The sequence below is a fragment of the Drosophila montana genome, unplaced genomic scaffold, assembly GCF_035044405.1.
Source record: "Drosophila montana isolate Dmon_TW-CO22-7 unplaced genomic scaffold, ASM3504440v1 contig_3031_1, whole genome shotgun sequence".
In the NCBI taxonomy this organism is placed as follows: Eukaryota; Metazoa; Arthropoda; class Insecta; order Diptera; family Drosophilidae; genus Drosophila; species Drosophila montana.
In genome coordinates, this window is record NW_026997907.1 from 504,227 (window position 1) to 521,332 (window position 17,106).

At 47.4% G+C, this 17,106-nt stretch overlaps 2 protein-coding genes across 3 annotated transcripts; both read left to right on the forward strand.

Moving 5' to 3' along the window:
* The first annotated feature begins 146 nt into the window (after nucleotides 1–146).
* Nucleotides 147–5,795, forward strand: TppII (Tripeptidyl-peptidase II). The gene is made up of 14 exons (XM_064685396.1): nucleotides 147–479; nucleotides 543–662; nucleotides 727–1,063; nucleotides 1,119–1,424; nucleotides 1,494–1,737; nucleotides 2,135–2,689; nucleotides 2,751–2,872; nucleotides 2,936–3,092; nucleotides 3,160–3,365; nucleotides 3,425–3,588; nucleotides 3,646–3,757; nucleotides 3,823–4,821; nucleotides 4,884–5,214; nucleotides 5,270–5,795. Exons 1-14 carry the CDS (start codon nucleotides 426–428, stop codon nucleotides 5,640–5,642), a joined length of 4,080 nt encoding a protein of 1,359 aa, XP_064541466.1. The 5' UTR covers nucleotides 147–425; the 3' UTR covers nucleotides 5,643–5,795.
* Nucleotides 5,796–6,046: 251 nt separating this feature from the next.
* On the forward strand, nucleotides 6,047–16,645 carry Ack-like (activated Cdc42 kinase-like). 2 transcript variants are annotated; one of them, XM_064685393.1, is made up of 8 exons: nucleotides 6,065–6,221; nucleotides 7,189–7,258; nucleotides 7,583–7,976; nucleotides 8,056–9,141; nucleotides 9,205–9,929; nucleotides 9,992–10,220; nucleotides 14,506–15,984; nucleotides 16,048–16,645. In XM_064685393.1, the coding sequence occupies exons 1-8, from the start codon at nucleotides 6,218–6,220 to the stop codon at nucleotides 16,237–16,239; spliced, it is 4,179 nt and encodes a 1,392-aa protein (XP_064541463.1). In that variant the 5' UTR covers nucleotides 6,065–6,217; the 3' UTR covers nucleotides 16,240–16,645. The 2 variants fall into 2 exon arrangements, with proteins under 2 accessions (XP_064541462.1, XP_064541463.1); XM_064685392.1 differs by lacking the exons at nucleotides 14,506–15,984; nucleotides 16,048–16,645 and adding an exon at nucleotides 10,480–12,514 and having other exon boundaries at nucleotides 6,047–6,221.
* Nucleotides 16,646–17,106: the final 461 nt, after the last annotated feature.

The following is a 17,106-nucleotide window of genomic DNA, read 5'->3' on the forward strand; positions in this document are numbered from 1 at the left end:
TGAAATTAAAGTCAGTGTGTAACACATTTTATGGTTTTTTATATGTTGTCATAAGATGTTAGTATTATGTTAGTGTTTTCTCTTTTGCTACCAACTTTTTAATTCGCTGCATAAGAAAAACATTTACATTTCGATAAATAACTTAGCAGGCGTTGCTACACTGTTAACAGAGCAGCTGAAACATGTGAAGTGTGGCAACGCCACACCCCCTCAAATATACATACGTATGCAAAGGAGAAGACGAATTACCGCAAAATCATTTTATTAAAGGTGCAACGAAGCTAGAACGCAGACAACAATCGACATACCAAACACGTGATCAGAAGGATATCATTTTTGAGGTGCGTTGCAATAAAACCCAAAAGAAGGCTAATCAAAATAATATTAAAAACGACAAGAACAGCGAACAAAAAATATTAGAAAATATGGCAAGCGATTTAAGCGGCATTGTCGAGTCATCGTTTCCCACGGGTGCATTGGTATGTATACATACATATAAGTATAGACTTTGCATAAAAAAAGTAACTTCTCAATTTCGCCAGGTACCGAAAACGGAGACGGGCGTGCTGAACTTTTTGCAAAAGTATCCGGACTACGATGGCCGAGATGTAACAATAGCTATCTTCGATTCCGGGGTAGATCCACGGGCAACCGGACTTGAAGTAAGTTCCCGCCAGTCATGAGTTCTCTTATACCCTTTTCATTTCTTAACCACTTCTTTTGTAGACGCTTTGCGATGGCAAAACGCTGAAAGTTATTGAGCGCTTCGATTGCTCGGGCTGCGGCGATGTGGACATGAGCAAGAAGGTGACACCGAGTGAGAAGGGCACCTTCAAGGGTCTGTCAGGTCGCTCGCTAAAGCTCAGTGCGGAGCTGTTGGCCCTCAACACAGACAAGGAACGCGCTGTGCGGGTGGGCCTGAAGAGCTTTAATGATTTGGTGCCAGCAAAAGTGCGCGACAACATTGTTGCTCAAGCAAAGCTGAAGAACTGGGACAAGCCACACAAGATGGCCACAGCTAATGCCAGCCGCAAGATAGTTGAATTTGAATCTCAAAATCCAGGTAAGTCATAGGCAATTCGACTGATTCACGCTTAACGCTATTGTCTATTTCGCAGGAGAAACGCCCAAGCTGCCCTGGGACAAAAAGATAATTAAGGAGAATCTAGATTTTGAGTTGGAAATGCTAAACACTTACGAGAAGCTATACAACGAGGTCAAGACCTCCTTTGACTGCGTGCTCTTTCCAACCGAAGATGGTTGGCTGACCATCATAGATACAACAGAACAGGGCAACTTGGAGAAGGCACTGCGGATTGGCGAATACACCAAGACACATGAGACCAAAAATGTCGACGATTTCCTCTCGATTTCGGTGAATGTCCATGACGATGGCAACGTGCTAGAAGTAGTGGGCATGTGCTGTAAGTACAAAAATTTAATAGACAACTTGCTCCATCAATAGCTACATGTCTATATTTGTATCCATGTAGCGCCACATGGCACGCACGTAGCTTCGATTGCCAGTGGCAATCACAAGTCCAGGGACATTGATGGTGTGGCGCCCAATGCCAAGATTGTATCCATTACCATTGGCGACGGCCGTTTGGGTTCAATGGAGACGGGCACTGCGCTCGTGCGCGGCATAACGAAGGTCATGGAGCTGTGCCGCGAGGGCCGGCGCATTGATGTGATCAACATGAGCTACGGCGAGCACTCAAACTGGTCGAACTCCGGGTAAGCACCAGCTACTATGTAGCAGATTCTAGCATTATGATTGTGCACTGTGCGAGAGAGCATTACAATTGTGATTTTAGCGACTTTGAAGAACTCAGTTCGTCTGTCGATAAAAAGCGCAGAAGAATCAAGATTAGTGCTCCGAGGTAATTCGAATGACATACCCAAGCCCGCATCCCTACAAACTATCCAATCCCACACGTATTACATTACACAAATACGTCTCGATACAAGCAGTTGTCTATGTTTACTTTTGTCTCGCTGCGAAATTTTTTACTCGATAAACATGCTCCAATAAACACTCATTTTTGTTTGGGTTGATAAAATAAACGTGTCAGCGTTATAAGATCTTTGGATTCTTGGCACTTTTTAACTGTTATACACTATGTCTTTGCAGCCGTATCGGTGAGCTGATGAACGAGATTGTCAATAAGTATGGCGTCATCTGGGTTGCCTCAGCGGGAAATCATGGACCGGCGCTCAGCACCGTCGGCACTCCGCCCGACATCAGTCAACCCAGTGTGATAGGTGTGGGAGCCTATGTCTCGCCGCAGATGATGGAGGCAGAGTATGCGATGCGTGAGAAGCTCCCCGGCAACGTATACACATGGACATCACGTGATCCCTGCATCGATGGCGGACAGGGTGTGACGGTGTGCGCGCCCGGCGGCGCCATTACATCCGTGCCACAGTTTACCATGAGTAAGTCGCAGCTGATGAATGGCACAAGCATGGCGGCACCACACGTTGCCGGTGCAGTGGCTTTGCTCATCTCTGGCCTGAAGCAGCAGAACATTGAGTATTCGCCCTATAGTATTAAGCGCGCCATTAGCGTGACGGCTACCAAACTGGGCTATGTGGATCCCTACGCACAGGGCCATGGACTGCTTAACGTGGAGAAGGCATTCGACCATTTGCTTGAGCATCGCCAGTCCAAGGACAACATGCTGCGGTGAGTAGTGTTAGCTCCGGTCATTGGTATCATCTATAGTTCTCACCTCTCCTCGCTGCAGCTTCTCTGTGCGCGTGGGCACCAACCAAGCCAAGGGCATTCATCTGCGCGAAGGCGTGCAGCGCAAGTTCGTTGACTTTAACGTCAACATTGAGCCCGTCTTTTTTAATGACAAGGAAGTGGGTAAGTTGTATATTGAAGTGATCTTCAAATTCATCTTCTTATAACTGTGAGCAATACCTGCAGATCCCAAGGAAAAATTCAATTTCAATGTGCGTCTAAGCCTCTTGCCCTCGCAGCCATGGGTGCAGTGCGGTTCTTTCCTGGACCTCAGCTACGGCGTACGTTCTATTGTGGTCAGAATTGATCCGACTAGCTTGCAGCCAGGCGTGCACAGTGCCGTGTATGTAGCTGCCGCTTTTGCTATCTATAATTGCATATTTTAATTTTAACGATCTCCACACATGCAGTGTTCGTGCCTACGACACGGAAAACGTACAGAAGGGTTCATTGTTTGAGATACCCGTTACAGTGGTGCAGCCCCATGTGCTAGAAGATAACCAAAATACGCCCATCTATGAGCCTGCCTCAAATAGGGCCGACAAGAGCGTTGAGTTTCAGCCCAATACCATTCAAAGGGACTTTATTCAAGTGCCGGACAAGGCCACCTGGGCAGGTGTGTACCCATGCATACCCATACTTTAATGAACTCATAAAACTTTGTTTACCTTCTAGTGCTTCGCCTGCGCATAACGGATCCCAATCGGGGCAACGACATTGGCAAGTTCTTCTTGCACACAAATCAGCTGCTGCCGAATCAATCGTGCCGCAAGCTGGAAACCATGAAGATAATTGGCGTCAATTCGGAATTTGAGGCCACGGCCACCTTCCGCGTTAAGGTGAATTGAGCAGCAATTAAAGATCGTCAAATTATTCAAATTCTCCCTTACTTGCAGGCCAACAGGATACTGGAGTTGTGCATAGCCAAGTACTGGTCCAATCATGGGCAAAGCCATTTGAAGTACAGCCTCGAGTTTCACGGCGTAGCTGCTCTAAATCCCAACGCATGTAAATATGGTCCCAGAACCGAGTGTTAAATTGATTTTAAATTATATGTTTTATGCTAACTTTAGATGTCATGCACGCTGGTCGTGGCATACACAAGCTGGAGATTGGAGCGTTGGTGGCGGAGGAGATTCAACCGCTGCTGCAGCTCAAGAATGCCGCAGTTGTGCTCAAACCCACCGAGGCAAAGATTTCGCCATTGAGCGCGACCCGCGACGTCATACCGGAGGGTAGGCAGGTCTATCAAAATATTCTCGTCTACAATCTAAATGTAGCGAAGGCAGCGGAAGTGGCGTTGTATGCGCCACTGTTTAACGATTTGCTGTATGAAGCCGAATTTGAGTCGCAGATGTGGATGCTTTTCGATGTGAACAAAACGCTGGTAGCCACCGGCGACGCGCACTCCCACACCTTCTTTACGAAGCTGGAGAAGGGCGAGTACACGGTAAGGCTGCAGGTGCGTCACGAGAAGCGTGAGTTGCTCGAGAAAATCTCGGAGGCCAATCTTATTGCGGCCTACAAGTTAGCCAATATGCTCTCGTTCGACTTTTACGACAGCTACAATCAGTGCATTGTCAGTGGCCGCAAAATTACATCTGCCAAGGTGCGCGAGACCACCAAAATGCTCTATATTGCACCCATTGCTCAAGAGAAGCTCACAAAGGCAAATTTGCCGGCGCAATGCGCCTGGCTGGCCGGCAATCTAATCTTTCCGAAAGATGAGGGCGGCCGTCGTATTGCCCTGCATCCCTTCACCTACATACTGAATCCGGCCGAAAAGAAATCAACCGCAAATGGCGCCGCCAATGGAGCTGCTGCTAACAATGCCAGCCCGGCGGCGGCCGCCGCTGTCACCGCCAATGGAGCCAAACCGAAGGCAGCAGCCACGCCCCAGGGAGCAACAAGCGCTGCAAATTCAGCTGGCGGTGATGGTGTCACACTGCAGAGCGAAGCGCCCGCCAACGGAGGCGGTGGTGCGCCCAGTTCTCCCCAAAAGGGCAAGACCAGCGCCGACGACTATGCCGAGAGCCTGCGAGATTTCCAATGCTCTCACATTGGCAAGTGTGGTAAGTACAGGACACCAATGGAGGTCTTAACGTATATCTCTTCACTTTGCGTATATTTTTAGAACTGGAGAAGGCTGAAAAAATATACAACGAGGTTATCGCCGCACATCCCAAGCATCTTCCGGCACATCTGCAGATGATCCAAAACATCGAGTCGAGCGAGCTGAAGAGCCAACTGCCGTTCGCCTTCCTCGCTGCCCTGCAGAACTCATGCAAGGAGGGTGACAACGCCAACGTGGATAAGCCAAAGGAGGATCAGCAGAAGCAGCATTCTGCCTTGGAGCGCATTGTAAAGCTTGCAGATATTGTAATCAAAGAAACTGATGCCGATGCCCTGCTTTCCTACTATGGAATTAAGAACGACACTCGCCCAGATGCGGCCAAAATCAAGACGTAAGTAGATGAAAGCGAAACCTGGGCTTCAATCCATATCAATATAACATTTTAGCAACATGGACAAACAAAAGAATAATCTCATCGAAGCCTTGAGCAAGAAGGGCATTGCACTCGCCAAGCTGAGTGTGCTCGGAGACAATCTCAAGGATCATTTGGGCGAGCTGAACGAGGTGTACACGGATATCATAAAGTTTATTGATGCGAACGATACCAAGGCCATCCAATTCGCCATATGGCATGCCTATGCGCACAATCATTACGGCCGGATGTACAAATATGTGACAAAGATGATTGAGGATAAACGCACACGAGAGCTCTTCGAGGAGATGGCTGCCATCAACAGCGCGTTGGGTTATGAGCATACCAAAGCTGTTATAGATCGTATGGCTGTCACTTACTTCCCAGGCGGCTTCCGTTTGTTTTAAGTAATCGTTGGCAGTTTTTATGCAATTAGCAAAATAATCTTTATAATTGCACATTTAAATCTTATCACTGTTTTATTTGTATTGCAAGCCATGAAGTAATCAATTATATATAATGTACATGAACTCAATATGCTTCCAATTTAAAAAACAAAACAGATGTGTTTTTCTGTATAGTATTTGTTTATAATTGTTTTTTTTTAATTTTTTGTGCTCATGCACACTTTGTTGTATTGCCTATAATCAATTGTATATAATTGTAATTGAGATCAGCTCTCAATTTAAAATTCAAGTGTGTTTTTATCTAAAATATTTGCAAAAGTTCATATTTGTTTATAATTGGTTGTTACTTGCGCGTGCACAGCTGTTTTTCGTTTAACAGCTGCAACCACAAAATATTTGTTTACATGTTAAACTCAAAATGGCACTGTTGATTAGCAGCAAAGTGTGACCATACCAAGGGTGCATTCTTGAGTTGGTATTTTTGTAAGAAATCAAAGTGGTGTTTTCAATTTAGACGCTTGAGCTCACACTGGTAAAGATGCAGTACTCCCAAACAATGCACACGCAAAAATAAAATGGGTAAGATTGAGTTAAAAAGTGCAAATATGTGTTAAAAAGTGTGCTAATAATGTAAACGAATCATAAGAAAAGCACAGGATAGTGAAAAGTGAATATGATCTTTGAAAATGCAAGCGTTTTCGATGCTGGAAAAACTGTGTCTGCTACGTAGTAATTGCTTCCGTTCACGTATGTGAGTGCGGTGTGTGTCAGTGTGTGTACGCGTGTGTATTGACCGATCGATTTTATTTTGCAAATTCAAGGACAACTGCAAATCCTGCGGGATAGCAATGACGATTTAATTACAGTGCAATCAATCCGTTGGTCCTTAAAGCTATATTTACAAGAAATAAATGCGTCACACTTATTGCAATTGCAATAACAAACAATCAAGCGGATGTGGACAGTTTCCATGGAATTTATTATCTCAATGAATGTCGAATGCCGCGCTGATGACTCAAATTGCAAATCCAGAGGTTTTTAACAGACATTATCAGGCAATCTGTGTACACACGAAATACAAACATGCACAAATGTGTGTATACATGTGTTGCACTGTTTCCTTTACAAAGGCAAACAAAAACACGACATAATGACAAATGCTGCGGGTTGAGGCAGCGGCAATCAGAATTTTGTGTTAGTGCGTGAATATATGTGTGTGTGTGTGAGTGTGTGTTTGTATGTGGACTGGATGAGGTGGGACTGAAAGATAAAGATATTGAAATGAAAGAATGGAAATATTTTAAGGCTGCCACATGAGGGCGCCGCAGCCAATGAATGTGTTGGCGTCTTTGCTAGTGGGTGTAGAAGAAATCCATACCACCCACACACACATACGCACCACTCCATATACCACACACGCAAACAAATAGAGTCAATATTATGGAGTGCAGCTGTTGGTCGTTGGTCTGCTACACCACATGCATACTTAAGTTAAATAAGCATTTATATAGCCGTATTTATTTTTATATTTATATGTATCTTCCAGAGTGCCCACAAATTGATTTATATGAATTCCTTACCGAGTCCGAACTGCAGCAGTACTACAATGCCATCAAGTGAGTTGTGTGACCCAAATTGACCATACTATGGCTGGTATGCTGATCACAGTAAAATGCGAGCAGTCAGAAATTTCCCAACTGCTAACAGAGCTTTTAAGAGGAGATGAACTACTAACTGGTATTTTTTAATTGCCATAATTTAATACCGATATGCACAGTATATGTATCGATTTGAGCATATGGGCGCCATTGTGATTAAGCAGAAGTGAAAAAATACGAACGAACAGTTAGGCCTTGTCGTAAATTGTGATCTGCATACTGAGCTCAGCCAACCACGTGACTCATTTTACATTTTTACAACCCCAATTTTCCGTCACGCAGAAACGAATTAAAAATAACAAATGCAGCTCAATTTAAATATGCAGCGGATGAGGACTTACGTTTCATTGGCCTGTCGCGGCCGGAAATTCGAAGACTGCGCAAGTTCTATGAAAAGCATTTCCCCCACAGTTACCTCAGCAAAATTAAGCGCCTGCTCCAAGCGCCCGCCACAATTGTGAAGCGTGAGGATGGCGCAGGCGGGCAGACTACAAATGAGACCAGTGCCGCTGCAGCCACCGCCACAGCGACGAGGAATGGCAGCAGTTCACCGGGCAGCAAGGTGCCCAACAACAAGCACATCATACCGGCTGATTCGATTAGCGTTAATAAGCAGCTGGGCATCGGGGAGTTTGGCATTGTGCAGCAGGGCGTCTGGACGAATGGCAGCGAGCGGGTAAGTCGGGTGGAGGGGTCCCCCCTGCTTAAGGGCTTCTTCCGGTTGAATTGAGTAATTAATTTTGAGTGCTGCACAGATTCAAGTGGCCATCAAGTGCCTATGTCGCGAGCGCATGCAATCGAATCCCATGGAATTTCTCAAGGAGGCAGCGATAATGCATTCGATTGAGCACGAGAACATTGTGCGCCTGTACGGCGTGGTGCTGGCAACCGATTCGCTGATGCTTGTTACAGAACTGGCGCATCTTCGTTCCTTACTCGAGTGCCTTAAGGATTCCGGTTTGCGTGTCAGCTTTCTCACAATACCCACGCTCTGTGAGTTCGCGCTGCAGATCTGCAACGGCATGCGCTATCTGGAGCAGAAGCGACTCATACACAGGGATTTGGCTGCACGAAATATTCTGGTATTTAGCAAGGATAAGGTGAAAATCTCGGACTTTGGATTGTCGCGTGCGCTGGGCGTGGGCAAGGACTACTACAAGACAAACTTCAATGTGAATCTAAAGCTGCCGATTGCCTGGTGTGCGCCCGAATGCATCAATTACTTGCGGTTCACCAACGCCTCCGATGTGTGGGCCTTTGGCGTCTGCCTCTGGGAGATGTTCTCCTATGGCTTTCAGCCCTGGGCGGCACTTACAGGTCTGCAGATACTGGAGGCCATCGATGCACCGAATTATCAGCGTCTCGAGCAGCCGGACTGCTGTCCCCGAGAGTATTACACTTTGATGATGAAGTGCTGGCAGGACGATGCGGCCAAGCGGCCCAAGTTTAGTGAAATTTATGAACAGCTGCCAGATATGAAGCCCGAACAGCTCAAGGCCGTCGTCAACTGCGTGGAGCCGAAGAAAGATCATCTGTTGTATCGCCAGGGCGATATAATAAGCGTGCTTGATCGCAATACGGGCACGCCTTTCTGGAAAGGCGTTTTGGGTACTGGAAAGACTGGATACTTCAATCCCTCGAACACGGTCGCATTCCTGGAGGGCCTGCCCTGCTCCTCCAATCGTGATTCCTTCAGTCGCGTCGGCGACCATCGCATTAGCAAGCGCAAGCTGCGCACGGAAATGATATCGAAGCCGCAGAATGACTTTAAGCACACCGGACATGTGGGCATCGATGGCGCCACCTTTGGCGATATCGCCTTCCTCGGCAGCTCGCAGAATGTAAGCCAAACAGTAGCCCATCAGCGTCATTTGTAGATTCATATGTTTCTTTTTTTCTTGCAGTACAATCATGTGCCCAAGCAGATTGTGACGCCCTACAAGCCGTCGGAGGACATTGAGCAGACGCCGCTACTGCTGCCGCCGACGCCCACCAGTCCGGATTCGCTGCAAACGGCTAGCGGTTATTTTCCCGAAGGCGGTGTCACTTCAATGAATCCCACATTTATTCCCTCCACGGAGCACACGCCCAACTTGATACCCAGCAATGGGCACAGCTCATTTGACTTTGCCGGCTCCACAAATCCCTTTGCCTCGCACAAACTGGACGAGGAGCAGCTCGCCTATGCGCTACAGAACAACAACTATGGCGCCGATGGCAAGAGCATCCACTCAGAGCCCAACTGGCGCGCTAGTTCACGCAATACGACCGACGATCCGCACGAGTATCACGAGATATCCGACGATGAGATCGCTGGCGATAAGCTGGACTTTGGGCCCTCGCTGCTGGATGAGATCAACTCAATGTTTGGATCAATCAGCGGCGCCTCTGGCAGCCAGCCAAAGTCGCCCGATTTTGATCATGTGAACACAAAAAACGAATTCGCTGAGATGTCGGCCAAGTTTGGCCACAAAACTGGCGACAGCAATGGCAACAAGCATGGCCATGGACACGGCCATGGATTGTTGTCCAAAAAGAAGACATCGACGGGCACTGTGAAGCCCATTTCGGTCAAGGATGAGAAAATACTGAATCATGCCATCGAAATTGCCAACGAGATCAGCGCCAGGTGAGTGATGCCTCATCTATACACTGTATATATAACTAAGTTGGTGTTTCTCTCTTATGTAGATCCATGATTGATCTGGTATCTGATCATACGCCAGCCACGCACAGTCCCAAGCGCAAGTTCAGCTTTCGTTTTCCGCATTTGAGCAGCGGCGGCGGCGGAGATAAGTCAAGTGGCGTTCTAGGAGGCGCTGCTGGCGGCTCTGCGCTTACGCCTACACACGGCAATGCCTCGCCCTTCTCCAAGAAGAAGAACTTTACGGAGGAACTGCAAAGCATACCCGATATACAGGTAGGCATGGCCTAGATATAGTCAGCTATTAAGTTTTGTATTTAGTTAGATTAACGTAGAGCTAGGCTAGATGTTGCAGTTGTGGAGTGTTGCTAATCTGGAAGTCTCTTTTTTGTCTACACTTTGCTCTCTCTTTCTTCTTCATTCGCGTTGGCGCGCTCCGTTCATTCCCTTTGCTTTGTTTTGGTTGCCCATTCGTTCGTTTTTCTTTGCCTTTCGTTCCGTTACGTTCCGTTTTCCCCTCACACACATCAAGCAGCGTTTTCGCTCTTTGAGCGAGATCAAGAACAGCTCCGAGCTGCGCATACCCATCTTCGACAAGGAGAGCTCCGACTTTCTCTTCGAAAAGTCACGCGAGATACTCAGCCGCCCGCTGAACAGGGAGCTCAACAGCGAGGAGTCCAGAGAGCGAGAGCGCGAGCCAAAGAGCATAAATGATAATATTATGGACATTGAGAATACTCTGAAGGCGCTCAATCTGGACTTTATGCACACGTACACGGAGCTGGACAAGAGCGACTCGAACGACACCATTTTGAACGATCAGCTGCCGCAGCTGGTGGGCTCCTTGGACGATGGCATCGGCAGCGCCACCGGCAGCCTGAAGTCGGCTGTCTACAGCTACAGCAACGGGGTGCAGACCATGTTTGATTTCAATGCGGCAACCAGTCACCTGGACAAGCATCTGCAGTATATGCACAACCAGGCGCAGCTGCACAGCCAGCAGCCGGAGCAGAAGCTGCTCGAGGACAAGCGCAGCAGCACGCCAGACACGGGCTTCGCCTCGCGGGACACCAACATATCGCTGTCGCGTCGCAGCAGCCAGAAGAGCAGCTATAGCCCGCAGGAGAGCTACTTTCCCATGAAGACCGAGACGACGCTGTACAGTGCGCCGCCGGTGGTCATGAGCAGCGGCTACGAGCGCTTCGGCAATGGCCACACCAAGCAGCTGCTGGCCAGCGCCTCGCCCGTCAAGTCTTGTCTGAACGCCAGCAACAGCTCCGTGTATGCAGCGGCTGCCAAGAGCTATCGCCAGCGCTCCACCTCCTTTAATGAGAGCTTCCAGCCCATTTCGCCGGTTCTGTCGGACGCCAAGCAACGCCATTTTCGGCCGGAACCATTGCACCAACAGCAGGTCCAACAGCAGGTCAACCTGCAGCTGCAGCAGCATCAGGTGCCGCTACCCAGACGATCCGCCTCGTACAAGCCGCGCTCCATACGTGCGCGCACCTTGCGGCGGCTCAGCTACAATCCCATGACTCTCGACTCGAGCAGCTCGTCCAGTGGCGGCGAGGAGCCCAGCAAGCCCAGCTTGGCGCGCTCCGAGTGTGATATACGCGCCCGCGTTGCGGCCAGCTCCAGCAACTCGCTGAGTCGTCGCCGTCGCGTGGGCCTCAGCCGACAGGTGCAGTCCGCCTGCCAGGATGAGCGCGAGGTTGTCATATCGCCGCGTCAGCTGTATGGCTCGAACTCCAGCATCAAGTCGGCGCCGCACTACAACCTGGGCGGCAACAGGCGCAGCTTCCATCGACCGGGCGCTGGCTACGAGCAGTTCCACTATGATGAGCGCATCTATGATTTTGGCGGACGCGGACCGGGCAATAATTACACGGCACAAATGGCCCAGCATACGCTGCTGGCACCCACGCAATCGCAGAAGCTAAGCTCCGGCTCGGGCTCCTCCTCGGCGGCCTCCTCCGCGGTGGCCACCTATCGCACTGCCACGGCTGCGGTGCCGCGTCCCATCAGCGGCGCCACACTGCACGAGTTCGACATAAGTCGCCTCACGGGCAAGAGTCCCACGTCGACCAACTTTGTGGGCAGCTCCCCGGACGAGGTGAAGCAGCAGCGACTGCTATCCAACAGCTCCCAGACGCAGCTGCCAGTGAAGCCGCAGCGACCCACAGAGTTCCACTGGCCGGAGAAGATACACGCCTCGGCGGTGCAGCAGCACGAGATGCACTGGCGCCAGCTCCAGCAGCAGCAGCAGCAACTCGTACAGCCTCAGCAGCTGCCCCTGGTGACAGCTGCGCATGACTCTAGCGACAGCAGCTCCTCATCTAGCACGGAGAGCGGGGATGAGTTTCAGTTCCGACGTGAATTCGTTGCGCCGCGCATTCCGCCCAGCCCGGCTCCATAACTAAGGAAAATGCTGAAATATGTTCTCAATTTACTATTCGGTCATGTGCTCTCGGATTAGGGCAATGCCACGCCCACCCCCCAAGTGGAGTGTGTGTGTGCGTGTGTGTGTGATGTAGTGTGGTGTGTGTGTGTCGCCAGGTGTGTCGAAGAGTAAATTGCAGAAATATTTACAGCCAATATTTATTAGTCTATACACATATATATATTTTGGATTTGAATATTTGGGAGAGTGCCTTATTCGGAAACCTCGGAAGACCTCTCAGAACGGATGATAATAATACGCGTAATGTGCACTTGCATAGCTAACAAAAACAGTTACAGTTACAGTTACACAGATACAGATCTGATTACAGATACAGATACAATTACAGTTTACAGATGCAGATGCAGATACATTTCAATTGAATTGAGATTAAAGATAAGCAATATCCAAAGCAAGTTCAGGGCCCTGCCGAAAGGGAACCCCATTAAACAAGTAAAACAACTAAAAAGCTCAATAATCATAAAAGCAATATTAACTAGTTGCAATATATTCAAAAAACGATAATGACAAGCAAGAAGCAAGCTTCGGCTATTCGAAGATTAAATACCCTTGCACAATTCCAATGGGAATTGGATTATATAGTGGTCCGATTGGCTCACAACGATTGAATTGCCGAGAGATCAGTTCAAGTGGAGCATGGTTCAATCAGACTGACGGATACCCTATGCTATCCAAGCTGTCTTCCTCAGAGCATACATAATAGTCACCGCAAGGGTATCACAAATTGCAAAAAGACTCGAAAATAGTTAGCATAAAGCTCAGCTCAACAAAGCTTCCAAGACAAGGCTACGCACTCCAGAAACGACGCTGGCAACAACCAAAAAAAACAATTTCCTACAGATCTCAGACATCTTCATATTATCATCCGCAAACAGAGCTTGGTTGTCAGGGTCGTTGCACGATGAAGAAAAGGTAGTAAAAAGTAAAAAGAGTATCAGTATTAGCATTCCATTGAACACGACACACTGAGAACACCTCACAAATATATATGACAGGGTAATAAAAAAAGAACAACACACACACACAACAACAGTCATCACACACACGCACACACACACACGCACACTTACCGTTGACAATCCTTCACCGAAAACAACATCCCAAAAGAATTCTAACATAATATAAACTAAATATATATTCTCCGAAAAACAAGAAGAAGAAAAAACTCGTACATATGCAAATGTGTATTATGTGCCATATCCTTACGCTTGCATTTTTACTATACTATATATAATTGATATACCTACTATATAAAACCATGTGGAGAATTGTACGAAAATATTGTGAGAGAAAGAGTATTTGCTACTTCGAAGTAAACCGAGTTGTGCGCCTGTCGCAATTTCAAGCGTCTACATTTTTTTATAGAGCTAAAAATCGAGAACTAGATACTCGAATAATGTATGTTCGAATTGAACGATTTGTCGCATTCTGTGCATTTAATGATAAAGATAACCAGAGACGAAGCAAACACAAAATTACTTATATACAAAGTTTATATACATGCGAACATGCGATTAATCGTACTTAAATCTAATCACAAATTCATATATTCATATCTAAAAGAAAACTCAAATATTATATTATACTACGAAAAATGATATTCTAAAGCATGCGTTCGAAGCGTTTCACAAACAAACCTAAAATTAAACTTAAACTAAAATTAAAACTCTAAAATCGAAAATCTAATTCTAAAAACAAAACTTTTTCCAAGTATTATATATACATATTTCAAGAAAACAAAAGAGAAAAGATAAAATACCTAAAAGTTTGCATTCTAAGAACCAAACAGAAAATCCAATTGGTAATCAAAAACGTTGTGTATATTTAAAGGGATTTAATAAAGTAAAAGAAAAAAGAGAGCAATTGTCCATTAACTCCTTATAAATATAAGACTTTAACATTATTTACAAACATATACATATATCAAATTTAATTTATATTATTTGTATTCAGTTGTTAGTTGTTTGTATTAGGCGCGAATTTACTAATATTTATTCTATTATGTTAAGAACTTTCTGTTATTGTTTAAATATTTTTTTATATTTTTATTTATTTACATATATTTTTATTTGTTCCTCTATCCCATTGCGTTATCCACAGTCACTGATCGGCGAGGAGGGTCGCGAGGCCTACAACAGCCTGATCGAGCGCAAGGGCATGCTGGACATTGGCTCCAGTCCGGCTGCAACGCTGCTCCGCCACATGGACACGGACGAGTTCGAGCTGATGAACTCGAAGACGCTGCCACGCCGCCTGGGCAGTCAGCTAAGTCATCCGGGCACTGCCGCTGCCCTTGCCCTTGCCCTGGACCCAGTTGTTGCCGCTGCGGAGTGCGCCCGTCCCTTACAGCAGCTGCATCCACCGCGACCCATGACATTGCCCACACGTGGTGCGGCTCAGCGTGTGCGCCGGGCCGAGCATGCGAACGGGGAGCGGCCAAATGATGAGAATCGCAACTCGCTGGGCCCCAACGAATCCTGCGAAAGTCCCAGCTACATGACACACGCCAGCTACAAGTTTCCAGAGCCGCAGGAGGCGAATCCGCTGCCGCTGCCTTCACGCGAGGGCAAAAAGCAGGTGAAGACCAGCGCCAAACGGCACGTCCGCAAATATCCGCTCATTATCCCGGCCAACGGCGTGCAGCGCACTCTCAGCAAGCTGGCGGACTTTGGCGAGGAGGCGGCCAGCAAAGGCGGCGACGCATCGCCACAACAGCAACAGCAGCAGCAGGCGCGTTCCATTGAGGTGGTGGCGGCCGTGCGCTCCAGTAGCGTGCGTCGTCGGCCCGAGGCCAGAGAATATGAGAATATGCCTGCTGTGGCAGGCGGAGCATCAGCGCATACCTACCAGAACCTGGACAAACTGGCGCCTGCCGATGCGGCTGGGCTGACGGACAGCGCCTCGTTGCAGTTCGAGTCCATACTGGAGGGGGACATGAGCAAGGAGGGTGTGCTCCAATCGCCGGACGTTACCGATGGCTTCTACAACTTCTCCATACAGAAAGAACACTACAACAAGAGCAAGGATGTGGGTTTCGAGCCTGCCCAAATCTCGGGGCTCTATGTCAACGACGACGAGCTGCGCAATCTGGACAAGCCGCTGGCCGCCAGCAGCAGCTCAACCACATTGGACTCCGCTGCAGTTCCTCAGGAGATGGCGCCAACGGCAGCCTCCGCGGTGGCAGCAGCAGCAGCAGCAGCTGCGGTGGCTGCAGCAACCACTGCTGCAGAAGATGCGCCTCTGGAGAGCATCAGCACGCGGCGTTTGGGCGGTGTGGACAATGAGTTGGCGGGCAATGCGCTCTTCAAAAAGGTGCGTGCTTCCGTCAACCAGGCCATGAACCGCAACTCCATTAACGGCAAAGATGCGAACAACACGCCGGCACCTTTGGCCAATGTGCCCGCGTCCAAGCCACAAACGGAGGCAGAATATTTTGCTGCAACCGCGGCTCGCCTGGCCGACTCCAACTCCGTGAGCTGTGAGGATTTGCTCGAGTTTTCCGACAAGAAGCCGCGCGGCTGTGAACGCGGCGTCGATTCGGATGAAGTGCGCATCATGGTCAAAGTGCTGGGCAAGGACGTGAGTCAAATCCTAAATTCTTTTCTTTAATTTAAAATAATTTATTTTCTATTCAATTTACAGAGCACGCCCACACGTTGTCTGGGCGCTCTGGAGTTCATCAACTGGGATGTTCACAAGTCCATCAAACTGATTAAGCTGCAGAATATACTCGCCGAGGCGAATCTCAGCCTGTCCGCTGCGTACGAGGCGCTTCAGCAGCAGGAATGGGATCTGCACACCACGGCCGTCAAACTGAAGGGAGTTAAGCTCTAAAGGATGCGCATATAGATAGAGCTATATACATACGTATACCTACAAACCATGCAAACCATGTGCCTGTTCTGTTCGAAACAACATCCTTTGGGCCTTATTATTTGTTTCTAATTTTATCTTAAGCATTTAAAGTTCGCTTCGGATATTATATTATCCTTTATTATTTAATACTATAGTGTTTAGGACATCTCTAACTCGAACTCAATCACTGCTCAAAATATGTTTCTAATGTAATTCATACTCCTCTACTATTGTATGAATGAATCTCAGCATGTACTTATCTAATAATGCAATGTTTCTAGTTCTTAATTATACTATGTTATCCTTTATCGCCAGTTTCGCACGCAATCAAAAAGATCTAAAGGATCGAGTACCATATAAACAATTAATACATCTTACAAAAGCATGTTTGGCTATGTTAGTCCTTGTGCGAAACTTGAGTTCCAATCGAATGATCTGTAAACTGAACACACGATCCTCTAAAAATCTGCAAGCATATAGCCGAATTGTCTTTGTCTTAAAATAAGGATATTCATTTGTAAAAACAAACAATTGTCTGAACTACACATTCCTGGCCGAACAAAAAATATAAACCGGTTCCTAGATGACCCAGATATCCTTGGTTATACTATACCATTGATATACTCCTGGTGAACCTAAAGGACCAAATCCCTGCGAAATTCGCTTGGAAATGGTGCACAAGCATGTATGCTTTTTCTTTCAGCCACACCTCCTCCCCCTATGTTTCTTAGACGACCCATATATCCTTGGTTTTACCATACCATTGATAGAGTCCTGGAGAACCTATAGTTCCAAATCCTGGCAAAAAATCCGCTTGAAAGCTTTATGCACAATTAAATTAAGGTT